The sequence below is a fragment of the Podarcis raffonei genome, chromosome 6 (assembly GCF_027172205.1).
Source record: "Podarcis raffonei isolate rPodRaf1 chromosome 6, rPodRaf1.pri, whole genome shotgun sequence".
Classification (NCBI taxonomy): domain Eukaryota; kingdom Metazoa; phylum Chordata; class Lepidosauria; order Squamata; family Lacertidae; genus Podarcis; species Podarcis raffonei.
The window spans coordinates 33,861,103-33,887,379 of record NC_070607.1 but is presented as its reverse complement, the minus strand read 5'-3'; the positions used below and the strand labels follow the sequence as shown (position 1 = coordinate 33,887,379).

Genomic DNA, 26,277 nt, shown 5'->3' with positions numbered 1-26,277 from the left:
CTTATCCCCTATGATTCTCTCTTTATTTTAGTTTGAAAGAAACAAGCCTGACAGTTCAAATCCCATCTCAAAGCAGAAAGAAATTACAGTACAAGGTGAAAGACAAGTAGGGAGTGTGCAAACCCAAGACTCTTGACAGAGTCATTTATGTAACTCTGAATTATGGCATGTTGCTGTATCTGAGCCACCTCAGTGTGCTAGATTTGGGATAGGAATGAGTTACACATTATACTACTCCAAGCTGCCCTTAGTCAAGAATTTTTTGTTGTTGTAAGCATGTATTAAAAGCACTCTCACAACCTTTTTGTCTTGTTTTTAAATTGTACCAACACCTCATTTTCAAGATTATATCTTCAGCCACTAAGAAGATAACTAATCTAAAATAACAGCCATTCTGCATCTAAAAAAAATGTGTAGAATGGTTCATCAATTAGTGTATATGAAAGAGTGCAGCTATAAAGAATCCACGTCTTTCTCTTTTTATAAACGAGTATATTCAGTCACCTATGAAGTAAGGTGGTAGTGTTGGGCCCTGAAAATTTAGCTTCATACTACAGCTTATAAATTATTTTGCCACTTCCTCTCCGTTAACAAAACTACACCAACAATTTACTGGATTCAGTACTATCCTCCTTGCCTTACCTCACCCACTTGCAAAGAAGAGGACTGTGATCCTCTTTCAGTTTGTATGAAACGTTTGAACAAAGATATTGGCAACTGCTGATGGCAAGGAACTCTTAACCAAATTCTCTTTGCTTTTATAAATTAGTAAGAGATGTGGTTCCTAGATCAAACTTTTCTGAATTTGGGCTGGTTGTTACATCTAACTGGTCTAAGTAAGTTGCTAGGAAACAAGAAAGCTTAAGGCAACTAAATAAATGGAAGGGAAGCATAGTTGCTAAAAATGGCGGCAATTATCTTCAACCGTCAAGTAGGAAGCCAATTCTTTTTCCCCGACTTCCCCAAACCACACAACCAGGACAGAGACACTTCAGTCAGGACTAGTTGACAACTATTGTATTTCAAATAACCTCTTACAGAATCGAAAGGGAGTCTTTTTTCTGATTTAGAAAATGCTCTTATCTCATCTATACAGCAGGCGACTGAAAAAAATTAATCTAAAAACTTATGGGGTCATATAAAGTGATATAGAAACAACACCTTCTAATTATTATGTGAACAAGAGGAAAGGAAAGAGTGGACCAGCTACCTTATTAGGCAACAATTTCTATTTTATAAAAGCGGTGTTTCGGGTTTCTCCTTGTTGTGCGACTGTGTAAATAAAAAAATTAGGGAAACCCTGAACTGTGAGTAAAAGGGAGGACAAAAATATCCCAAGTAAAGAGGCGGAAACTCAAGTAAAATGTGCCTCGGCCATTCAAGAGGCTACCCCCCCCCCTTGAGGACGAGCGCTAATTCCTCCCTCATCCTGTGCAGTGGAAACTATTCATCAAACGATGAAAATCGCTACAAGTACAGGTATTGCACGCGGGGAAGGAAGGAGACGGTCCTCGTGGACGAAGAGCGAGCGAGGTGGAAGTTGGGGGAAATCAGAAATGCTGACCCACCCGCCTCTTTCTTTCTGGGTTGGTGGTGCACGTAGAGAGGACGCCGCCATTACGGGAAGGCGGCTTGAGAGGGGGGGAAAGGACCCCGAGGAAGAAATTCCCTCATAATCCGAGGGATGGTGTCTCTCAAATCTCACTTCCCTCCCTCGTTCCCGTGAGGCGCGAATGGAACCGAGGCGCCACAGGACTTTCTCTTTCCACCCCCTTTTTCTAGTCACTGAGGGAACTACGACGCCCCTGCCCGAAAAGTCCTCCCGAAGGCCCACGGAACAAAAAACCGCCTCAGCTCCTAACGGAGGGAGCGCCTCTGGCGGCCTACGGGACGGCGGCGGTGGTGGTGGGGCGTGCCCCGCTCCCCCTTGCGCAGGACGCCGAGCGACGGAGGGGCGAATTGGGCGGCCTGCTTGAAAAAGCCTGGCGGGCCAGGCCGGCCTGGGAAGCGGCACCCATTGCCCGGTGCCGACGATACACACCTGCCTAGCCCGTTGCAGCGCGTCTTTAAAAGCATCATTGACTGCCCCGCCACCTCCTCCGCCTCCCCCGGGCGCGCCCGAAGAAGGAGGGGGTACCGTAGAATAATCCGCCATGTCCGCTTCGCCGCTTCCTACCGCGCTCTCTGCCTGCCAAGAAAGAAAGAAAATGGCGGCGGGCGGGAGCCTTTCACATTCCTGCGTCGCATCGTGTTCCACGAGAGGAGGGCGGGGGGGTGGAGAGGGGGAGGAGGCGCGCGGCAAAAGCTCGCGAGACGTCTATGAAAAGGGCATGAGATTTCAAGGCGGGAAGGTAAAAAAAGGGAGGGGGAAAGCTTTTGAAGAGGGAAAAGGGAGGAGATTATCGCGAGATGGGACGAATTACAGGCCGAGATTTGCAAATGTGGAAAGGGGAGGGGTTGCGTGCTCCCTTAGGGGGCGGGAGAGGCTCGCGCGATTTCTTCGCGAGCGAGCTGCAGTGGTGACGTTTTAAGCGGGGTGGGCGGCATTACATCTCGCGATAGGTTATCCCCAAAAGCCCTCCCTCTCGCGCTCTTTTTTTAAAACCCCCTCCCCCGGGCGTTTTGACGTTTCTCCAGAGCCGGCGTGTTCGGACAATAGCGGAGGGGAGGAGACGGCTCTGAGGGAGTTGGCGTCGCGTCTCTCGAGGAGCGCCGTCGTCGCGGCCTTAGCCTCTGGGCCTGCGAGTGAGTCTGTCAGGGCGGGTGGAGTGAGCGCGACGAGGGCCTGCCTCTCTCAGGGGGCAAGGCGCGTAAAGTAACGGGCTCGGCCCGCCATTCGCGGTCGCCTTATATGTAGCGACAAACCCAAGCAAAATTGGTGGGCCTGCGAAGCGCCGCTAAAGTTTTGATGAACGTTGTTAAAACGAAAGAGAAGCACACGCCCCTGAAACAAGCATGTAAGGTCCCGGAGAAAACCATGAATGCTGATTTCGTATCTGCCCATAACGTTTATATTAAAGCTTTTCCACCTGCTGTTCCCAAAAAACAAACACGTGTTTTTTTCCTCCAGGCGGTGATGTCTTAAATTTGGATGTGGCGGCGAGGGGAGGGGCAAATGTCTCGTGGGTTTCTGGTACTGATGCATAGGCCTCAGAAACACTCCAGGGACTAGATGCTGTCTATAAGTAATAACATGCCCTAAGGGGCTTGCATCCGATTCCCACCCCCAAATTCTGGGAACAGTAGCCTGTGGGTGCTAGAAACCATAGCTCTGCAAGAGGGTGAACTGCAGTTCCCAGGATTCTTAAGAGGTGGGGATGTGCTTTTAAGCATATGGTGTGTATTTTCCATGCACCATCTAATCTAATCCTTTCTAAATGCATTACAGTTACAGCATCTTGGACATTTTGGATCTGACAAACTCCTTGGGCTGTATCCAACTGGAATCCATACCCCCCCTTTGTGCTGGACTGAGGGTAGGGGGACACATGTTTTGGGTGTGGTTTCTGCCTGCACAGTGATGCTGTGAAACTCCACTTTCAGCCTTTCAAATGTGCAGGTGGATTGAAGTGCCACTGGCAGAATCTCAGCAGTGCAGAGCCCACACAAGCTGCCACATAACAGCAAGCCCAATTTTGGCTTGAGCAGCTCCAGGCCAGTGCAGCAATCTGCCTGACTCCCTACCTTGGCTGCCAAGTGTGTAGCAGGGCTGCTGGTACAACAGGGTTCCTGCTGCTCTGTAAAGTCCCACCAGGCAGTGAGGTGGGGTCAAGGGTTTAAATTGCTTGCAGAGTCCTAGGGCTCATCCACACTTACCTTTGCTCCACATTTCTAGGCACAGGTCCAGGCTTTCTAGTTCTTCTTTTTGCTCCAGTGCTTTCTCCAAAACTTCCTGCTCTTTGCTGCTAAATCAGACCAAACAGCAATCTGCAGAAAACCCATATTGCCATTTACTCCAATTTGGCAGTAAATATCAGGTTTTCCTGGGGAAAGTGGCAGGTGGACCTGTGCCTAGAAAGTATGGAGCAAAAGGTAAGTGTGGATGAGCTCATACTTGGAAGTAAATTTGGTGAATTCAGTAAAGTCTGTTGATTACAAGGGCTTTATTCTGAGTATGACTTAATTGGAGACAATCCTTTTTCTTAATCTGTGATCTTAAACTTGCATGTCTAGTTTAGTGTAGTGTTTTTATACTGTTCTGTAGAATCTTGAGGTTGATTGGAAACTTAACGATTCCTCAATAAGTTCAGTAATTGTGTACAACCTTTGCTGAAACACAGCTTGTCTGCTGTTGTTGATGTTCCTTTGCAATGTATGACTGTAGGGAAGTGTGACACTGGTTCATAGATGACAACTGTGGGTCCCAAAGATACTGCTATGTGGAAAGTGCTTCTTCAGGATAGAAAAGTTTGAAAACCAAAATCCCATTGGCATCAAAAACTTTCCAAAAAAGTATATATAAGATTGGGTTATATTATGTGTTAAGCAGGGAGAAATATATCCCAAAGAGCAGGGTCCATAGAAGAACCGGTAACTTGCATGTTAGATTTATATTTTTTGTAAGACATACAGTTACACTGTTTTCCTTTTTAGCTGAAAGGTTTACGTAGGGTTCACTAGGCAAGATTTAGCGAGTTAAGGGACTTAGTGTTGACACTTTAAGCCTTGATATACGGTAAGTTGCATAATTCTCTCTTAATTCCTTGAACATAGTGATTGGTGGAAACAATGATATGGGGGTATTGTACAGCTTTTTTTGCCTTCAAGCAGTGGAGATAGAGACAGGCTCAACGCGACAGACATCCTCAAAATAATTCATAATGTGTTTTTTCTGGAATCCACTGCTCATCATAACATCTATTTTGAAGCTGTGAGCTTGTGGCGGGGGGCAAGAAATAGGAATGATCATGGGACAGCCAGAGAAGTTTCATTATCAGGAGTATGCCACAAATTGAAATTTGTAAGATAGTCATTGACCTAGGTTCAAATTGCTGCTTGATATGAAAATAACATTGACCCTGGGCCAACCACTACCTCAGCTGTATACCTACAACACATGATTAAGACTAAAGAGCAAGTGGCAAAGAAACTACACTGGACAAAGGGCGAGTTTAATGTAACAAAAACAACTACAGTACTTATTTTCCATAATGTTTCTAAACTGAAAACCTTGGGATGGTAAGATTTCTAGTATTTGTAAAGATTAATATTTGTTTAGTGACCTCTAGTGGGCATAGTCAGATGGTGCTCATATAAAACATCCAAAGAGTTTAAAACACAGTTTTTCAAAATGTACTAATAAAGTAGCTTGCAAGCGTTTATCCACAATAAGAAGTTGGTTACATTTCATGCAATTTTCCCTGAAGCATAAACATGCTGGCAGTAACATCTAGAGTTCCATACGTTCTTGATCCTGCTTTACAGCTTAATTTAGAGGAGGAGCACTAGATTGTGCACTAACTCATGAACTGCATGTAATCACATGAAGTTCATTATTTCGTGAAAGTGTTCTTGCCGCCCAACAAAGGGGGCTAGACTCTTGGAGTGGAGAGCTGCTTGGCTTTTTCCCTGCTATAACAACATAACCCATGCGAGGCCTTCATTTAATATTCCTGCATTCTACAGGAGGTTTTTTGGGGGGGGAAGAATGAGAAGAAAAGCCTTTTGGAAAGCAACCATTGAATTATTTATAGTCGGATCTAGACAGGATTTTGTGGTAGCTGAACAGATGTTTCTGAGGCGAATCATCGGCAGTGCTTAAATCATTCTCTACTTTTGTAAATAGATTTAGCCAAGGTAAAATCTTGAGGGAAGCAATATAGTTGTACGATTTGTAAATCTTTTTGAGGATTTGCAGTCAGGTGTGATACAACTTGCAGTACCTTGGCCAAAGGGCTGCTTGCTGGCTGCGTCTAAATGGCTCATTTAATAAGCTGCTGTCAAGTAGAATGGGGGTAGGCAACACCCCTCACTACTTGTTTGCAAGGGAAAACACATTCTTGAGTTATGAATACAAATACTGAATATGGTAGTTCTGGGTTATGAAATTATTTGTAACATGCCGTATTATTTGTAACGGGTTCGAAGAAGGGCCTCTTGTGAGATATGGAGTGGCAGAGGAATATTAAAACTCAAAGACTTAAGCAACCACCTTTAGTTGTTTCTGATCTGAATAGACAAATTATGCTCATAGCTTTGTAGCTTTCTCTTTCTGTAGAGCTCCTAATGTGTGACATCATCTGGGAATTTTAGTTCAAAACATTTGTCGCTTCTGTCACCCAATTACCTGCCATGGATCTTCCTGCTGGTTAGGTTTAAGGAATCAAATCCAGTCTTTTCTTACTGGATTTCACAGCGCAAGAGAATTGGACTTCTAAGTCTTCTGTAAACTTTAACTTTAGCACTGTGAGTCATACTCCAATGTGTGGGTGGAGAAAAGCCCTTGAGAGTAAGTCTCTGGCATGGATACTTGGAAACACACTCCACCCCCCTGAAATACGTTGCATGTCTACAGCTGAAATTTGTGCTGTTCCTTTTTTGGTAAAGTTTTGATAGGAATAATTTTCTTATGCTCTATTTGGGATTAAATAGTGGGATAGACACTAAGTCATGTTTTAAAGTACTTCTAGAAAGTAAATGAGAAGAGCTCTAATTATTCACTGGTATATTTTTGAGGATGTTTACCTTTTTCTCAACCCCATTACCCATGACATATTTTAATCTGCTGGAAATGCATTGGCTGAATTTTGATGAAATGCTAAACTGGTTCAGTACTTTTAGTATGGCTATAAGGTGGAGTTTTGGAGCTTTCATTCCAGATTAAAGCACAGTTTAGTGTCGCCGCCCCTTAGATACTGGTTAATCTTAACTATGATTAGTTGAAACAAGTCAGCTTCATAAACTACTATATGAAGCTGGCTTGTTTCAACAAACCATAATTAGGATAACTATGGTTTGCCTGAGTTCAGATGACATGGGTAGCTGGAGGAAAAGTGTGGGAGCCTGAAGGCTGATGAGGCTTGTTCTCATAATGCTAAATGAAGTAGTTTCAAAATGTTGGTTGGCTTCCTTAAAAGTACCTGGCAAAAGATAGGCCAGGAAGAGGAAACTTTCTTAGGAGAAGTATTTTACAGTATGTCAAGCAGGAACCTGGAGAAAATGAGAGAAAATTCTTTGCTTTCAGAACAGAACCCTTGCACTCTGATCATGGATTCCATGCAGTTGTTGTGTCATGTTAATTTTCAGCTGCTTAGTGTTCAATATCCTTTGTGTGACATTGAACTGAGTGTCTGAGTAAAATTCTCCACTGATGTACAGTACACAAATAGCATGAGCAGCAACAGAACAGACACTTTTTCTATAAGCTTCAGTGCTCTTCTGTCTTTACTCTCTATTAAGCCCATCACAAAAGTTGGTTTCTATGTTGGTCTTGCCAAAAACAAAGCCAGTGAAAGAATCTAACTAGAGCTTTTACTTGGCAACTGAAAGACAAGGAGAGGATGTTTACACAAAATATTCCCTGCTCAGTTCCAGAACATGATATCCTGAGTTCCTTTCTCACAAAAATAAACTGAGCAGATCAAGATCAGAGGAAACTTCACGTATTGCTGTGTGTAAGGATTGTGGTCAGGTAAGGTCCTGTTTTCCTTTACGAGAGTTATTTACCTTTTAAGTTAGGTGGACAGAACATAGCCCCTGAAACAGCTGTCCAATATGTATCTGTTTCTGCCATAACCTTAAAATTGCCAGACTGTATGTAGGATGAACAACAGCCCCCATTTGTGCTGTGGAAGCTGCTCATTCCAACTCCTTCCTGCTCTGGTCGTGCAGAGAAGTGTATAGGAAGAAGACTGTACTATGTTGAAGGTAGAAGAATGGGGCAGGATGATAGAACAGAGGGAAGCACCCATTAACTTTTATTTACATAGGTTGGCAAAGTAAGATAATAAGTTTTTTGTAAAATAAGTTCTTGTTGCCTCTCTCTTTGCATACAAAAGCTATTCCTACCAATTCTTTACAGCAAGTTACAGTATGCTATATGATGCCTCACTATATACACCTCACCTTGCTTCCAGTAAAACCACCAGCCTTGGTTTTAAAGGCTAGATGTCCATCTAGACCAGGGACGTCCAACTCCCAATACTGCAATTTTTTTTTTTTGGGGGGGGGAGATCACTGAGGGGCCAAATATCTACCAGGAACACCCTGTGATCTACCAGTAGATTGTGATCTACCTGTTGGACATGCCCGATCTAGACCAATAGATAACTCAAATTCCATGTTTTTTTGGGGGGAAAGGCTTTACAAATAGAAATTTGTTTTTTTAAAATTTAGATTGACCTGTTATTTACTTTGAATTGTTCACACTACTTGAAGTGTTTTGGTTAATAGAATAGATCACATCATTTTGAAGCCATGTTGTAGAAAATAGAATAAGCTCTTTCCTAGGTCTTACCTTCCTATTAACAGGAATATATTATTCAAACAAGCTATAAATACACTTTCTGAAGAAAAGACCAGCTGTATTTTCATCTCATTTTATGGTTATATAACGTGTCAGAAACAGCACAAATACCACCTCGCATGTAAAAAAAGAAATATACACATTACTAATTTTAACTGCAAAAATGTTTTTGATGAATATGTCTGTTTTCTATTGGTAAACTAGTTTGACATAAGGACTTGAATCTATAAAAGAAAAAGAAAGCCAAAATGTCATTTAATAAGTCACACACAGTTTCATGCCAACCCCCTTTCCCACATATGCTCGACTTACAGAGGCATCACTGCTTTTTGTTTTGCTTCACTCACATCTCTGTGGACTAAGTCAAGCAGAATTGTGAAATGGCTCATGAAATATTTTAGAGTTGGTAGGAGGATAAGTACTCACCAACACGTAATGAGAATTGCTCCCTGTTTATTTCCATGAAGAACCTTCTGGTGTAGTGAGAAGCGATACTAGTGAAAGAAGAGGAATGTGTTATTTGGATTGCTTGTGTGTCCAAATTAACTACTAGAGTATGCTGCGTTCCAGAGCAAGGCAAAGGTTTCTGTGCGCACATCTATGCCATTTCCATTCATATCTGACACACAGAGGACACAAGTGTCATTGTTGGCATGCCTGCTTTATTTTTGGTAAAAGGTTTCTAGGCCATCTTTCAGACAAAAGTTTCAAGGTAGCTAACCAAAAAATCAGTTGGCTTTAGTAGGATGATGTGGAGTAGGCAATCTACGAGGTATGAGAACTAAACAATTCAGAGGAAAACTATCTTGAGTTGCTCCTGAAGGCTATAGAAAATGCTGCAACACAAGTGTAATTTTGCTGGTGGTAGCCTATTCTACTTCCTCCCAATGTCTCTTGGCAGGCTTTCTCCCATCCTCATTCTTCCCCACCCGCCTCAAACATCCATCCATTCCCTTATCTGGACAGCTGTATATGAGAAACTTCATATAATTTCAGCTGTTGCACTTCAGTAGAATTTATCAGGAATGGAATGCTGACTGTCTGTTGGGGTGTGTGGAAGAAAACTGGGAGGGAAGAGAAATGCAATGGGGAGTGCTGAACAGGATCACTCTACACTGCATCTCTTTGTTGCATACCTTACATGCATTTCTTCAAATTATAAGAAAGCTGCAAGGGAGATGGGCAAAGGGAGGGATAAATTCCCCCAAGGACACCCCCAGGCCCTTTGTAATCAGGACTGAATGAGCAAACCGTCTCTTGGCATGGAGCAGCTGTTGAGGGCAGGTTCCAAACTCTCTCTTGGAATTCCAAACATTGGTAGAAAGAAATTCTAGTTTTGATGTCAATGGCAGTTCTATTATGAGAAATTTAAAGGCAAAAAGATAATGCCTTCATGGATGTTCCAAGGCTCTCCTACCCCGAGACTTGGAAAATGATTGATTGTACCATGTCTGAGAATACAGGCTGGTTTTAAAGGTATCAGAATCCACCGCTTACTGGAATAAGCAAACAAACATAAACTAGAATGCTTGAATTTCACTCCAGTGTGAAATCAATGTAACAAACGGATGATTTTAACTGCTTGGGTTAGGCAGTCAAAAAAGCCTGGATAGAGAATATGTGGTTGGGTTCTCCCTTAACAGGCATGCGAACTGGCTCTCTGGGAAAAAGAAGAGTGAAACTATAATACATAATTTAAGTCATGGTCTTTTGTAAGTCATACTTAATGCGATCTAAGGTTAACTGAAAAGCAACTACTAGCCCCTATTTACTTTTATATTTTCCCTGAAACAATTGAAATTGGCTCTTGTTGCTTCTGCTGTTTCAGCTACCTGATTGTACTGTCCACCTATATATTGGTGCCACCTGCAACTAAAATGACTGCAAAAAATTGACAGGTTGCTTTTTGTACCCTACTCTATGCTAGGCTTTTTTTTCAACATTTGACATTCCATGAGGAAAGCAAATTCACGCAAAGGCTTAATCTATTTTGTATCTGTCACTCGTGCCTAGAGGGTAGCATGGAAAGTGACTGGTGCTGCGAGGCAATCAATCATTCATTTGTGTTGCTGCTAGAGAAGCACTTGCATTTTGCTTTTATAGGCTGAATGTGAAGAAATCAAAACCAATGTACTGGGAGCAGGAGACATGGCCTGTGTTTTATAAGATCTTTACTTTCCCATAATTTTTGTTGTTAATTGCATGCCATCTCTATCCTGTTAACCGATTCCTCACAACTAAGAAATCAGGGCGTTGTTGTTGTTGTTTTTATCTAACAGTTTCATTTTTCACACTTATTACTTTATCACAGTGTACAAAATTTGACCAGTGTCTGAAATACACAGGTCCGTGTACAAAAGGAAAGTGGGGGTTAAGGTTTTTCCTCCCCTATCAGCAATTCATTCAGATTCAGAGGGAGAAGGACATTGAATAGTTAACTGCAGAAAGGGAACACTGCAGAGTTTTGGCTGTAGTTAGCTTGGGAAGTGACGTCTTACAGCATTTGCTGTTCTAGAAAGAGCACAGACACGTAGTATAATTGGGAGGGCTCTGGGTGGCAGTGTCTCTACCACTGTGTATATTTATCTGTATGAAACGACCAAGAAGGGGAGAATGTAATAAGCAGTCTGCCCGCTGCTTACTAAAACTGCTGCTCTTGTGACTTCTGTTAACGCTTTTCCAGCAACATCGCAAGCTGAGAAACTGGACGCTGTTATATAGAAGGAAATAAACTTTGTGAAGGTTCAGTATGGGAAAGGATTATTATTCCGTTCTTGGGATCGAAAAGGGAGCATCTGATGAAGACATAAAGAAAGCTTACAGAAAACAAGCCCTTAAATGGCATCCAGATAAGAACAAATCTCCCCACGCAGAAGAAAAATTCAAAGAGATTGCAGAAGCTTATGAGGTGCTGAGTGATCCCCAAAAAAGAGAAATTTATGATCAGTATGGAGAAGAAGGTAAAAGAATTTTATGTACTGTAGTTTTAGCTTAAAATAGAAAGCTTTTTTTTAAATGTCAGATGCAGTGAGGCAGTTTTTAAGAAGCAGGTTTGAGCAATTAGATGTAGTAACATAGTTTGAGGATTCAAGTCTTGCTTGGGAGTCTAATACTTCTATGGAATGTTCTAATTTAGGTTATTTTCTATGTGAATCTATTTGATTCACCTGTCAAACATGTTAGTAGATACTGTTTAATTTATGTTACAAAAACTTTGCAATAGCGTGCTGAGTTTGTCTCACTCTTCCAAGGTAGCATAAAATATACGGGTATAGTTTTATTAAAATAAGCTTTTATTAAAAATGGCCCTTCTCAGCCAGGGTCCAGGTGTCCAGACTTCAGCCAATATTGGCATCTTGCCTGGAAAGGAAAGAATTTGTCTGATGTCATGAAATACTAGGACAAGTTTTCAGCTTAATTGTAAACAGTGCTAAAGTGCCAAGGAAATGAGGCCCAGAAGCAGTGTGTTTAGCTTAAAACTATTATGTTAAAATAATTTAGTTTAGATGGATTCTTAGAACTTTTGGAACTGGGTTGCTACCTTTATGGTTCAAAATCTTGTGCTGACCTAAGCTGGCTTCATTACAATAACATACTCCCTCAATGAAACAAGACATTTCACTTTATGATGGTCTATTGAAAACATGTGAACACTTAATTGATGAGCTCTTGATGATGATTGCTCTGAGAAGTTTGAATTCATCACAAATCTACACATTTCTATAAATGCTGGTTCTACTTGAAGTTTTAATACTGCAGCTCCAGGATCACTGTTTCTCTTGTAGTCATTGGACTTCCATGAGGCCTTGAAACAAGTGGGTTCCTTATTCTTAGTCAAGGATCAGCATTCTTTAGGCATTCACATGTTCTTTAGTCCCCTTTTCATTCCTACCTTCTTTTCCTAATTATACCAGTGTGTGTGTGTCTGCTTCTTTCCCAGCCAATATCAGCATGGATTTTCTACTCGTTCTGTGAGAAATTAAAATGAAAGGAATAGAAGCAGCTGTCACCAAACATAAAATCATGCCTAATATTTCTGTGTAACACATTAGATATTTAATAAGCTTATAAAGCTTTAAAGCTTGGTGAATGCAGCAGCTTTACTGCTGCCCAGGACACGGGCAGACTGTGGGTCCAGAGCCCCTTTTTATAGCCATGGGACCCGGTGTCCTTTCAGCAAAACCTATCCATTATCTATTCTAGGAAGTGTCATTCCGCTAAGCACATGGTATGGTTTGTCAGCCCGCTTGGCATTAGTACTACATCTGTATATGATCATCATGCTCATCATAGCTAAGAGACTAGGTTTAGCCTGAAAAGCCATTTTAGCAAGCTATTTTTATTTACCGAATATTTTCTCAGCTTGGAGAAAAGACTTGATTTTTGTTTTCATGGTTCTAAGTCAACACAAATAAGATTTTTGAAAGTAGAGTTTTAAAACCTTTCTAGAGATTTGTATTCTTACATTTCTGAATCCCATCCTAATGTAAATTTGATTAAAATCCATCACAGCATATTTTCTCTCCTAACTTTGGGTACTACATCCCCAGCTTGAAAACATTCGTGTTCTTTTCTATTCTCTCTCTCTCTCCCTCTCTCTCTCTCTCTCTCTCTCTCTCTCTCTCACACACACACACACACACACACACACACACACTCTACCAAGCAGCAGATGACATTTAGAACCAAAGAGTATAGAGTTATGGCCCACAGCCTTCTCATACAGAGTCTGCTTAGGTGTTTTGAAGATAGACTAGAAAGCTAAGAAACTGTTTAAATTTAGGATGGCTGCGTAGGTGTAATTAATCACAGAGTGTAGGTGGGTGCCATAACGTTGGAAGAAATGGCAGGCTTGAAATAGCTGAGGTAACTGTCAGCATGAGTGTGATAGCATAACTTCATAAGATCTCTTTATAAATATCACTTTGCGTAGCTTGCAGTACTTTAGCATTTTCTAATTTCTTGGGCTGTAGTCTATTCAAAACTCAGAAGTAGGTCCAATTAAACTCAGCTGGGCTTCCAAATAAATGCATGTAAGATTGGGCTGTGTTATATTTGATGTGTGGCCCAATCCAATGGTTGCTTCCTCAAAGTAGACCCTACTGAATACTCTAAAGTAAGTCCCATCATTAAATGTATACATGATTATAGTTGGAGATTGTGCCTTGCATTTCTAAACCAGTATTATAATAATAATTTTATTATTGTACCCCACCCATCTGACTGGGTTGCCCCAGCCAATCTGGGTGGCTTCCAACATGTATAAAAACATAATAAAACATTACACATTAAAAGGCTTGCCTATAATGGGCTACCTTTCAATATTTTCTAAGGGTTATATAGTTACTCATCTCCTTGACAACTGATGGGAGGGTGTTCCACAGGGTGGGTGCCACTACAGAGAAGGCCCTCTGCCTGGTTCCCTGTATTTAAGTTTAGCATTGTTAAACTTATTTGTTCCCTTTTGTAGGACTGAAAGGAGGAGCTGGAGGGCCAGATGGGCAAGGTGGTACTTTCCGGTACTCCTTTCATGGAGACCCACATGCCACATTTGCAGCATTTTTTGGTGGTGCGAATCCTTTTGAGATCTTCTTTGGAAGAAGGATGCCTGGTGGCAGAGACACTGAAGACATGGAAGTGGATGGAGATCCATTTGGTTCCTTTACTTCTTTCAATATGAATGGATTCCCAAGGGAAAGAAACACTGTTGGTAGCCAACCCCGTCGTAAGCAAGATCCCCCTATTGTTCATGAACTCAAGGTATCACTGGAAGAGATTTACCATGGATGCACAAAAAGAATGAGAATTTCCCGAAAACGGCTCAACCCGGATGGTAGAAGTGTCAGAACGGAGGATAAAATCCTCACTATTGATATCAAGAGAGGATGGAAAGAGGGCACCAAAATTACATTCCCCAAAGAAGGCGATGAAACACCTAGCACCATACCAGCTGATATTGTGTTTGTTATTAAAGATAAAATACATCCTCACTTCAAGAGGGATGGTTCAAATATTGTCTATCCTGTCAAGATCACCTTACGAGAGGTAAGTACCTTGTTATGCTTTGGAATGGTATTGTTAAAACTTCATGCCATCTGTGCTTCAAACTTGTTCACATTGTTTTACAGTCAAAGCTGAGTCAAACTTGATAATAGCCCATAGATCAGGCTTCCTAAAACTTGGCCCGCCAGATGTTTTTGGCCTACAACTCCCATGATCCCTAGCTAGTAGGACCAGTGGTCAGGGATGATGGGAATTATAGTCTCATAACATCTGGAGGGCCGAGTTTGAGGAAGCCTGCCATAGATGATGTTGTTTGATAAACATGTAGACACCCGGATAATGGGCGTGATTCACCTAACGAGTCCTGTCAGCGCAAGCCCTGCAGAAGAACTTCCACTTGCACAACGGGGCTTTCCCCTCTCCTCACCCCAGCGCCCCCTCCAACCAGCATGCCCCAAAATTGACTCTGGGGGAGTGTTGGGAGAACTCCCAGAGCAGCACCCAGGGAGGAGGAGAGGGGGATAGTTCCATCTGGCAAGCTGCAGTGCTTGCATTGAGGGCACTTCCACCATGGTGTAACACTGGATTCCACCCACTGTGTTGAATAGTTCAGCACCATTTGGAAGAAGGATGACTGCTATGCTTTGACTTTAGCATGTCATAACAGAGTGTGGGATAAAATATCCAAAGCTAATACTGTACGTCATAATTCTGGTTGCTGCTTGTGCCATCTCTTGCTTTCCCCTCGTAGCCATTTTCTGTTCTATTCTGGGTTGAATCCAATGCTAGTCCAACTTGGAGTAGACCCACTGAAGTTAAAGGATCTGGCTAACTCAGGTTCATTTACTTCAATGGATCTACTCTGAGTAGGGCTAGTATTGGGCACAACTCTCTGCCTGCAACAAAAGTTAGTCATGTACTCAGTTGAGCCTACCTTTTAACTGGCTGGGATGTTTTCTGATTCTGTTCAGAGGCTTTTTGCAGTATGAGGATGTGGCATCGCTCTGCAGCGTGATAGAAAATGTGTTGGTCTAAAAGGTTATTGGAACACAAATGCAGAAACCCAAAACGGACTCATGAGCAAAACTCCCACCAGAATGCCTCTGGGGGGTGGGGGAAGCACCCACCTACACTCTAATAAAGTTGCAGATTTTTAAAACAGCAGAGAAATCAGTGCTGTGTGGACAACAAGATCTGCTTTGCTTCTAATTTTGTAGCAATTGAGTAGTTGGATACAAAATGGTGCAGTTATGCAAACCAACACTTGGCCAATGTAAGCAACAGTAAACTTAGCTGAGATGGCACAGGTTTAATTTTAAACCAATGCTTTTATATAAATGGGTGTTAAATTGATGTATATGTACATTATGTTGCAGTTAGAACTAAACAAGCAAAATGAAATAGAACAAAACTAAACTAAACTAAACTAAATAGCACTATGAGCTATGCCTTACAATAATATTACAGATACTGTGTAAATACCTCTCTATAGTGAATCTAAACAACTAATATTTTGCTAATTTTATTTTGAATACAGCTTAGGCCACGCTTTTTTGTTTTGTTTCAAATACAATTAGTTAAGAGAGTCTGGCATTCCTAATAGGTTTGCTGACAGTGGTTTACTGGGATTCTTACATGAACACTGAATTCCGTGCATGTAGGACTCCTTCATTTTTGTCCATGGGTTGCAAAACGAGTGTAGTGCACTTAGGCTTTGCATGAATAGATCAGGGATAGGCAACATGATGCCCTCTGTATTTGGAACTAAAACTCCCATCCACCGTAACCACTGATAACGAATAAAGCAAGTTGTAGACAGCATTATCTGAAGGGTACCATGTTACCTACATCTGGCATGGATGGTTCCTACCTCAAGGAGAAGATGGATGGTGTCCAGTAGTGACCAGTGGGGCTGGATTGCTAACCTGACTTGCCAACACCATGAAGTCACTGCTGGTTAGCAAGAGGAGGAGTGGCAAAGCAGCAGGCAGCTTGGTATGGGTGCAGCTAATCTGATGCCTTTGCGCTACACAGAGGTCCCCATTGCCTTGCCCCTCTCCCTCTTGGTAATGGGCAGCAATGCATGACATTGGGAAACTAGGTCAGCAAAGCAGCTCCACCGGCCACTGCCCTGCCAACCACTACTGGTAGTGCTTATATGCACAAGAAGCTCCATGTAAAGGAAGGATGGAGAGCCTGTAACCCTCCAGTTGTTGTTGGACGCTAACTCCCATAAACCTGAGCCAGCAATGTCATTGGTCATATGGGAGTGGTCACAGGTTAGCCACTTCTGCTCTACGTAGTGGGAACTGTTCAGCTATGTTTGCTTATTGTTTTCCATTTACAAAACCATTTACAGTTATGAAATGCATACATAGGATTGTGCTGTAAGAATTTGGGCTACACAGTAATTATTTGTATAAGAGTCAATCTCTGCTTCTGAAAATTACACCCTAGGCATTACTTGAAAATACGTTTACTTGTAGTGTTTATAGCATTACCAATACACCCAACATAGAGTAACAGTATAGGATGTATAATACTGTAACTGTATTTCTAAGTTGTATTTCATCGATACTTATCTTTCTTTAAGTGCTTTACAAAAAAAATGCCCTGCTGCTTCTGATTTGGCTTTTTAAACTTATTTTTTAGGCCTTGTGTGGCACCTCAATCAATGTACCAACAATAGAAGGTCGAACCATACCTATGACAGTAAATGAAGTTGTAAAACCTGGAATGAGAAGAAGAATTATAGGATATGGCTTGCCATTTCCCAAAAATCCTGACCAACGAGGTGACTTGATTATAGAGTTTGAAGTAACCTTTCCAGACAGTATAGCTCCAGCATCAAAAGAAGTACTCAGGAGAAATCTTCCTGTTTCATAAAACAACGTACTTTTTTGAACTTGTTCCAAAAGGACACTGAAAATTGAAGAGTTGAGGTTTATGCTGTAAAAGTGCAATCTATAACTGTGGAACTTAACTTTTTTGTGTGTGGATTGGGGAGAGAATTATGCAGTGCTGCATGAGAATAGGAGGCAAAAGTACAAAATACTTGCAATCAAGTATGAAGCTAAAACCATTTGCTGTGTATTGGATTTTCCTTTTCAAAAAGTTTTATCCAGTATTTGCTTATAAGTAAGATGTATTTTTGTGTGTGTGAGGGGGGCACTTCTGTGCATATCTCATATGCACAGAATCATGAAGTGCTTGAGTTTTAAAGCATTTTATTTCAGATATTTCTTTATCATCTATGTGAGATTATTATATTGCAGGATCAGAAATCGGAATTCGTAGTATGAATCTATGTAACGTTTGCAATATTTATGTTGTGTATATGCCAATTCGCTATGTTTACATTGCACACAGCAGAAGGCAGGAAATCTCACTTGAAATGTTCATGAGCCTGAAGGGTAAGTTTTTTTTCTGCATTGTTTTTGGATTCCTTTCCTCAGTATTCTACAGATGCTTGCCTAACAGAAAATTATATGTGCCATTCCACAATCATACATATATGTACCATGTCATGAACATGCTCCAAACCAGAACATATAGAGGGTGACTCAGTAGTTGCCAAATATTCAGGGTCTAACCCCTACCCTACATTTACACAGCCTCCACTCCTATTCAGCCCAGGCCAAGAGACTCCCAGACTTCACCTGACGTTCCTAAGATTCCAAGGGAACAAGGGTCAAAGCAATACCCTCTGCTGTCTGACCTTATTCTAAAAACACAGTACCTTGTAGGGAACTAAGCAGTCAAGCATTGGATTTAGTAACAAGGCATTACCTAAATAAAGCTCACGCACACACAATTCCAAAAGGAGGTACATTTATTTGATAAAAGGAAACATTAGTGAGAACAAGTATATTTGGGCAATTATGTCAAATCAAACAAACTGCTAAACCAGTCAGTTCTGTACATATCAATAAAATCATTGGCTTTGCAGGGACAAAAGCATACAACACAGAGCAAGGTAATCTAAATATGATCCGAAGGTGGGGTGTTCCCTGCCAAAAGTAAGGGCCTGCTTTCTTCTAAAAGGCATAGCGACCTAGGTAAATCTTGTTAACCTGTAAAAAGGCCTCAAGACCCCCCAACTTTCTGGCACTTTAGGCTACATGCTTTCCCACCAAACCCAGCTCAAGCAACCATTCCAGTCAACAAGCTCACAGCTGATATACCAGATTTCCATATGGAAAAAATGTGACAGCAGTTGCTTTAATGTCCATTAAAACATATGTCCAAATTGTGGAACCTGCCTGCTGAGAGAGGGGGGTCTATATAGAAGGGCTATCTGAACAAATGTCAAGGGAATGGGCCTATTTCAAGCACACTAACTTCACAATCTTTCACAGTTTAACCCCCTTGAAACTTCTGTGGTCAGTAAATTAGTAGTTCTCGGTCCCACTTAAGAAGTTGTAAGCTTGTTCTGAATTATCTAAACGAAGGGAAGAAAATGCCCTCAATTATAGTTTTCTAAAAGAAAAGAAAAGGAATCTATAGGGCTGGTACCCTTGGATGGCAAAAATTAACAACCTTTTAGCATCCTTTTAGCATTTGTCTCTAAACTTGCTGCAATATTTTAATATCTGAAAGTGATATTCTTTAAAGAAAATAAATGATTTTATGTACATAGAAATGTGCTAGGTAGCTGCACTGTTAACCAACAGGGTAATTAACAATTTTGTATGCTTTTATGTAGAAAATTAATTATGACACCCTTTCCCTAAGCAGTAGCCATCTATAATGCAGAATAGTTATAATGGGGGGGGGGCATTCTAGAAACTACCCATTTGAATGAATTGGCAACATTTAATAAGATTTTATACATGGGATGTGAAGAAATATGTACATTCTGAAAGTAGAAGGATCCAGAACTTGCGTTCGTGACACTAGCACTCATGACACTAAAAGTGAGAAAGTAGAAAATGGCTGCTTCATCCTTATGCATATTGTTTATGCATTTACATATCATTCATGATCTGTATTGCATTTATATGTTTTTTAATTAAATATATTGTTTCTAACTTGTTTTTTCTGTTTTTGTAATTTCAACTGAGTTGGGTGCGTGAGAGCAAATGCATGTAATTATTAGTTATCTATGACTTTATTGAATTTATATCCTGCTCTTGCTTCCCAGGGTAGCAGACAACAAGGGATAAAAACAATTCCAATATAGATGTAGACTGGGAAGGAAATCAACTTAAATGACTTTTTAAAAAAAAGTCATTTAAGTTGTGCCAAAACCCAACAAGGATGACATCTGCTTAATACTTAAAGGGATGGAATTCAGAAGGGTAGATGCCACAATGATAAAGGCCCAAATCCTGTCTTACTAGCCAAAGCTGGTGAAAGGTACCCCTAGCCACAAGGCCACCTAGGTCTCTAAGTATCCAAGATGGATCCAGAAACACCCCCAGACTATGAACCTCCTTCAGGGGAAGTACAACCCCATCAAAAGCAGGCAATCACCCAATTATCTGGACCCAGAAACCGCTTACCTACAGGACCTCCATTTTGCCAGGATTCAGGGTGAGTTGGTTGGTCTTCAGCCAGCTCAGTAGAGGTCCAGGGCTCTCAGGTGAGTGTCATTGCCATTCTAAGAGAACAAGGTGAGCCTTTTTATAGAAAAATAGCACTGCCTGTAGTACAGCTGCCAGGGGCCTGGAAGAATAACCTAATGCTATTATCTGAAACCAGCTTTGAAAATGGGATCCGAAAGATAGGTTATAGGGTTGTACTCCCCTTATAAAGATGATCCATCAGGGAAGCCAAAGCTGATTGAGTCCCATAACCAGTCCTGCACCCAGACTGAAATGGGTCAAGATAATCTGTTTCATCCAAAAGTACTTACAGTTGGTGTGCACAACAACTCTCTGAATCATCTTTTCTAAGAAGAGGATGGACAGCATGCAACTGGATGTGAGTTGTCAAAAACCAATGGCTATTTAAGAGTTTGTTTAGTAAAAAACTATAGCTGCAATATTAGGACTGCAATCTTATGTACACTTGAGAGTAAATACGCTTTTCAACATTCACTAGTGACCCCCTCCCCTTTTTATATGTTAAAGTTTAACAATAAAATAGTTCAGAATCCAAGAGAAAAGTAGATATAATAGTACAATCTCTAGAACACATGAAGACTAGTGTGCATTCAAGGTTTAATCCTAGGTAAGATGACCCTTTAGATACAGTGGTGCCTCGCAAGACGAAAAGAATCCGTTCCGCGATTCTTTTCGTCTAGCGGTTTTTTCGTCTTGTGAAGCAACCCCATTAGCGGCTAAGCGGATTAGCGCTATTAGCAATTTAGCGGCTTAGCGGCTATTAAAGGCTTAGTGGCTAAGCTGTTAAAAGGCTATTAACGGCTTAGCGGCTTTGAAAAAGGGGGGGGGAAAGCGGGGGGAAAGGGCGAGACTCGCAAGACGTTTTCGTCTTGCGAAGCAAGCCCATAGGGAAATTCGTCTTGCGAAGTGCATCGCAAACGGAAAACCCTTTCGTCTAGCGGGTTTTCCGTCTTGCGAGGCATTCGTCTTGCGGGGCACCACTGTATGTGGAATGCTGGCTGTTTAAGGGCTGTAAATGTCAAAAAGAATACTAATAGGCAGCTGAGTTAAGATCAGTTACATGCTGTGTGGTCTGCTCCTGTCAGAATAGGCTGCAGCAGTAGCTTCCAAACAATCTTCAAGGGCAGCTCAATGCAGATCACATTACAGTATCCAAAATGAGATGTTACTAAAGAATGGCTAAAATTCTGATGAGAAAGGGATATAACTTGCTTCCCAGCTTAAAATGGCAAAAGGTGTACTCCTTGCCACAGCTGTCACCCAAGAAGCACCAAATCAGAGTTGAGTCACTCTCTGAATAAGAAGTCGCTTTTTGAGTGGGAATTCAACTTCTGAAAGAACAGAGAAATTCAGTCTCCCTGCATTGCTGCTCTCTGTCTTATCTGGATTCAGGGAATCTTGCTGTTTTTTATTTGATATAAATAGATGTCAACAGCATATAATGCTGCTGTCTACACTTATGTAATACATCCCTTTGGTAAATGTACAATAATGTTAAATATAATGTTAAAAAGCAGAGAGGCTAAGATAGAACCATCTGGAATCAAACAGGAAGGAAGGAACAGAGCCACTGCAAATCGGTTTATCCACTGTTGGTTTTCGGAATTCAAATGCTCAGCAGAAATTGAACTTACTGAGTCCCTGCTGGAGGAGCACACTTTTGCCCTGGATATAATCACAATGAGACTATAAGTTTAGCAAAATAAAAAAGCTATGTTTATTATAAGAAATGCATGATAGGAAAGATCCCCATTCTATCTGACTTTGGTAGAGATGCCTTGAGCGATGCTTGCTTTTGCAACTCAGCAGGAGAGATGCAGAAAATATTTCCTTGTGGAAGGTAAGGATGAAGAAAGAAGTAGGAAATTTGTTACATTTGGTTTAAAAGTGTGACACTTACTTTAACAACTTCATGGTGAGTACTGGCACCTATTTTTCTAGAAAAGAAGCACTGCTTAAGAGTATCATTTTAGCACCCAAGGGAAGGACAACACAGGTTAAATCAGAAAGGACCACCTAGGAAACTTGGAGGTTCCTATTTCTATGTACTCTTTCCCACGCAGACACATTAGCCTCCAGTGCAAGCTGAGTTGCATCTCAATACTTCCTACACTCCCAATTGTCTTAGCTGGTAAAAGTGTGTCAGATGCTTCTGAGTTTATAAGTTAATTAAGAAGAGCAAGCAGGTTCGCATTCTCTTACAGGAAGAGGCACAGACAGTTCATTAGGGTAACTAATTGAAGAATATTTTACATTCTGACTGGTATGGATCTAGAAAACCTGATCCAAGAGTTTCTCGGAACTACGTAGGTCTCAGCATTCCAGGTGCCAGGGATTGGCTGAGCTGAGAAAAAGTGAAGGCAGAGAAAGATCTCTTTTCCTCCCAGTCATAATGACATAGCTGTCACCACTATTGCAGCCCCCACAGCTGCATACGAAGGAGTTGGAGGGCTCACATGTGAGGTGCTGACAGTAGCAATCTCAGAGAGAAATATGCATATATTTCTACAAGCTTTCTGCAATGTTGCTCATAACTATTATCCCCAATCTGAATCGAGGCTTGGATGTTTAGTCATCACATAGATCAACAGCTGCTGGATGCTTTCCAAACTTTTCATGTTGGTGACAGACTTTTTAAACATGCATTATTTTGTGATACAGCAATTCAGTTTTACCAGAAAACCGGAGGTTCAACTAACTCCTTTCCAGTCCCAGGAGGAGCGTGAAGAGCTTTCGCATTACATTGTAGCAGACACGCTAACCTGACGACACACATTTGGGAAAGCTCTGCTGTAGACTTTCCAGGCATAGATAGCCAGGAAACAAGATACCATTGTGTCTAACTATTCCCCATCACCTGCACATAGCATCCAGTGTGTTGGATTAGGGGGCTATGTTTGTAGGGAAATATGTAACGTCATGACAGTGTCTCATGCATTTGTTTTATTGGATGTTAGCTAGGGAAATGCATGGGTTGGCAAAGCTCATTTATTTAGCTGGGTCTTTAATTAATGTTTACCTGGGTCTTTAAAGCTGCCAGCAGTGTAGTAGCTTGGACAGGGCTCAACCAGGGGATGCTGTCTGTGAAAGTCTGAGGAACCTTCAGTACTGATCTGTCAAGGGAATAATGTTTATTTATTTCTGCTACCACAAAGAGTTTTTCCTGTCCATTACGTGGTGACAAAGCTGGGTTCCTTACTCAATTAGCCTGTAATTAAGCTTAGTACCTACTAACTGAAACAATTGCATATTCCTTCCTTCTCTTGCCTTTTTTTTTGTTTTCCCTCCATCAAACATTAGAATGTAAGCTCAATGGGGCAAGGAGTGGGGCTCTTGCACTCTGTATAACACTATGCACAGTGACTGTTTCACGCAGATAAATCACTGTTTCTTATAACACACAATTAACTGTAAATCTGGGCCTGATTAATTGTTTGCAGAGTTTATGTAAACATTAAAGTGGGAGAATGCAAAATGCTGAAATTTGTAAAGTAGTCCTGTTGACCTCTAGTATCATTTATAGCAATGTCCTGAACAGTCAGTGTAAATAATTTATATAAATGAAGTTTGGCAAGAATCCTTGTCTCCATAAACTTATATACTTAATAGCATTTTCTATTGTGATCATCTTGATCAATATTTATTAGTCACCATGATGTGGTTTAAAAGTATGTTTCATTTTATTGCTTCTAAATGAAAACCTAGGAGAGAGCAGACCACAAGTCTAAAGTTCTTCCATTTCAAAATGTAGGTGGATGCTTTTTTTGAGCACTTCCCTTCTTTTTTAAAATGACCTAATACATTTTCTTTAAATAGTTTTCCATTAAGAGAGATATTACAGTTAGTGTATATTATACACATTGTATATTATATGAAATCAAGTTACAACCTGGCTATTGCCTGGATTGATTTACCTGTTTCTCTGTTTACCTTGACCTCAGCCATTAGGTGAGTTGCTGTGATTTGTTCATATAATTTCACTACAATACTGTCTGCCAACTTTCCATTATTCCATTATTTTGCATACAATCCTTCAGGATATTTGTGTATGAAGGATGGGTGCATGGTGGAAGTAGGTCTGAAGGAAAGGGAAAAATAACAAACCTGTAACAGAACTGTAAGACAATAAGCGGTTTGTGTAGTTAATTGTGAAACGGGTGCCAGAGGCAAGGAGTCTTAAGAGATGGGAGTCAAGAAGATCTAGATGCAGAGTTTTGGGCTGAAAGCGGGAATATATTAGTACAACCTAATTGGCCACTACTGTGGTCCGCTCCTATGCAGAATTTGTTTGAAATAAACCCTACTGATACCCGTAGACAGGATGTAAGCTTCATGTTCAACCCTATGCGTGTTTTCCTTGGAAGTTCCAAGTGGAATGGTTGTGCAGTGGCAACTTTAGACTCTGGACTTAAATCACCTTATGATTCCTTGTGACACACACAATTTAATCGCAATTTAAGTGTTCATTTATTTCTAATTGTGGAAAGCCAACCAGTGGGGTTTTTGACCTTCAACTGCAGATTGACATTCTAGGCCCTTTTAAAATGTGGCTCTTTTGGGTGGGGGCGGGGATGTGTTATTGGGTTGTTGTTTTTATTTTGATTATATATATTGTGGTTTTTATGTTGATCTTTTCTGTGAACTGCCCTGAGACCTCCGGGTATATGGCAGTATATAAATTCAATAAATACTACTACTACTACTAACAATCTGTGCTGATGGCACCCCTGAAGTGGCCTCTAGTCCACAAAGCAATATGCAGTACCAATCCTTCTTGTCTTTAAACTACCAAGGACTTGTGTTGTTCTGTTTCGTTTCATTGCTGAAATTTATTTATGGAGGACATCTCGTCTGCTGCCTAGCCTGCCAAGCAGTAAACGTTTGCCCACGTTGGACGAAAAATTGCTGCATTGCAAGGGGTTGGATTAGATGCTCATCATGGTCATAGGAGCCAAGTCCTAGGGGACCTCCCCAAATAAAATATTTGAGGTGGCTGGGCCCCCTCAAAGTTGATGGGCATTGCCATTCAAATGATGTGCAAGTGCCGTGTCATATGATCAATTATGTGGGGCGGGGCTTACCTGGGTTCCCCCGAATATTTTATTCAAGTTGGCAACCCTGCTCATGGTCCCATCCAACTCTACGATTCAGGTTACCTGGGTGGGCGCTGCCATCCGAAGCACAAACTGCAGAGAAGTGAGCAAAAATGTATAAATCTAAATTAAATGCTGGAAATGTAAAGAGAAAGAAGCTTCTTTTTATCATATGTGGTGGTCTTGTAGTAAAGTTAGGGCTTACTGGGAAATGATATATAATGAAATTAAAAGGATGTTTAAAATAATTTTTGTAAAAAACCCAGAAGCCTTGGGGGGGGGGATTATAGGGACAGAATTAAAGGGACGCAGGTGGCGCTGTGGTCTAAACCACTGAGCCTAGGGCTTGCCGATCAGAAGGTCGGCAGTTGGAATCCCTGTGATGGGGTGAGCTCCCGAGCTCCTGCCAACCTAGCAGTACGAAAGCACGTCGAAGTGCAAGTAGATAAATGAGGAACAGAGAGCAAAAAAACATATAAATAAGATAAAATCTAATGGCAAAATCATATGTGGTGGGATTGCAAGATTATCAAAAAAAATTGGGAAATGATAGCAGCTTAGTCATGCTAGCCACATGACCCAGAAAAACTGTCTGTGAACAAACGTTGGCTCCCTCGGCCAGTAAAGCGAGATGAGCGCTGCAACGCCAGAGTCGTTCGCAACTGGACTTAACTGTCTGGGGTCCTTTACTTTTACCTTTTTTTATAGGGACAGAACTACGTAAACTGTATAGAAACTTATTTGTGTATGCAACTACAGCGGCAAGAATGTTACTTGCCCCAAAATGGAAAGAAGCAGAAGTCCCAGCAAAGGAAGAATGGATGCAAAAACATGGAATATGCAGAAATGGCGAAACTTGCCGGAAGAGTAAGAAATCAAGATAACAAACTTTTTTTATTATTAAAAAATGGAAATGGTTTATTGAATATTTACATATAAATTGCAAACAGATAAGAACATTGGCAGGATTACTGTGATAACCTGCAGTTTCGTAAGAGTATATATTTAAAGAAGACGAACAAATGAGCAAAGTAAGTTAATTTGGATATGCAGAAGATATTAAAAACAAATTTAAGGAACCGCAGGAAGAGAGGGGGGGAGGAAGTCAAGTTCTGAAATGTCAAAAGGACTGTAAAATCAGTGAAATGTA

General features: G+C 41.1%; 2 protein-coding genes and 1 long non-coding RNA gene across 19 annotated transcripts in view; 1 reads left to right on the top strand and 2 right to left on the bottom strand.

The window, feature by feature from the left end:
• The window catches only part of FUBP1 (far upstream element binding protein 1), a 32,332-nt gene extending 30,068 nt beyond the window's left edge, over positions 1-2,264 (bottom strand). For 5 of the 11 annotated variants that reach the window (XM_053391968.1, XM_053391974.1, XM_053391972.1 and 2 more), the window contains exon 1: positions 2,042-2,263. In XM_053391968.1, the coding sequence (XP_053247943.1) occupies positions 2,042-2,155 (114 nt within the window). In that variant the 5' untranslated portion in view covers positions 2,156-2,263. Of the gene's footprint in view, positions 1-2,041 lie in introns of all 11 variants that reach the window. The other 6 variants (XM_053391966.1, XM_053391967.1, XM_053391975.1 and 3 more) reach the window with 3 other exon arrangements.
• A 303-nt stretch (positions 2,265-2,567) lies between these two features.
• DNAJB4 (DnaJ heat shock protein family (Hsp40) member B4) lies at positions 2,568-19,497 on the top strand. Of its 5 annotated transcripts, XM_053391988.1 has the most exons (5): positions 2,647-2,745; positions 3,389-3,476; positions 11,148-11,424; positions 13,935-14,509; positions 17,120-19,497. In XM_053391988.1, exons 3-5 carry the CDS (start codon positions 11,214-11,216, stop codon positions 17,351-17,353), a joined length of 1,020 nt encoding a protein of 339 aa, XP_053247963.1. In that variant the 5' UTR covers positions 2,647-2,745; positions 3,389-3,476; positions 11,148-11,213; the 3' UTR covers positions 17,354-19,497. The 5 variants fall into 5 exon arrangements, with proteins under 5 accessions (XP_053247966.1, XP_053247962.1, XP_053247963.1 ...); XM_053391987.1 differs by lacking the exon at positions 3,389-3,476 and having other exon boundaries at positions 2,637-2,745; XM_053391989.1 differs by lacking the exons at positions 2,647-2,745; positions 3,389-3,476 and adding an exon at positions 2,752-2,957.
• Positions 7,889-26,277, bottom strand: part of LOC128415584 (uncharacterized) — an 18,881-nt gene continuing 492 nt past the window's right edge. Inside the window, exons 2-6 of one of the 3 annotated variants that reach the window (XR_008330997.1) lie at positions 25,116-25,220; positions 15,402-15,471; positions 12,357-12,433; positions 8,891-8,958; positions 7,889-8,688 (exon numbers count right to left, since the gene is read on the bottom strand). This is a non-coding gene — a long non-coding RNA (uncharacterized LOC128415584). The remainder of the gene's footprint in view (positions 8,689-8,890; positions 8,959-12,356; positions 12,434-15,401; positions 15,472-25,115; positions 25,221-26,277) is intronic. The other 2 variants (XR_008330995.1, XR_008330996.1) reach the window with 2 other exon arrangements.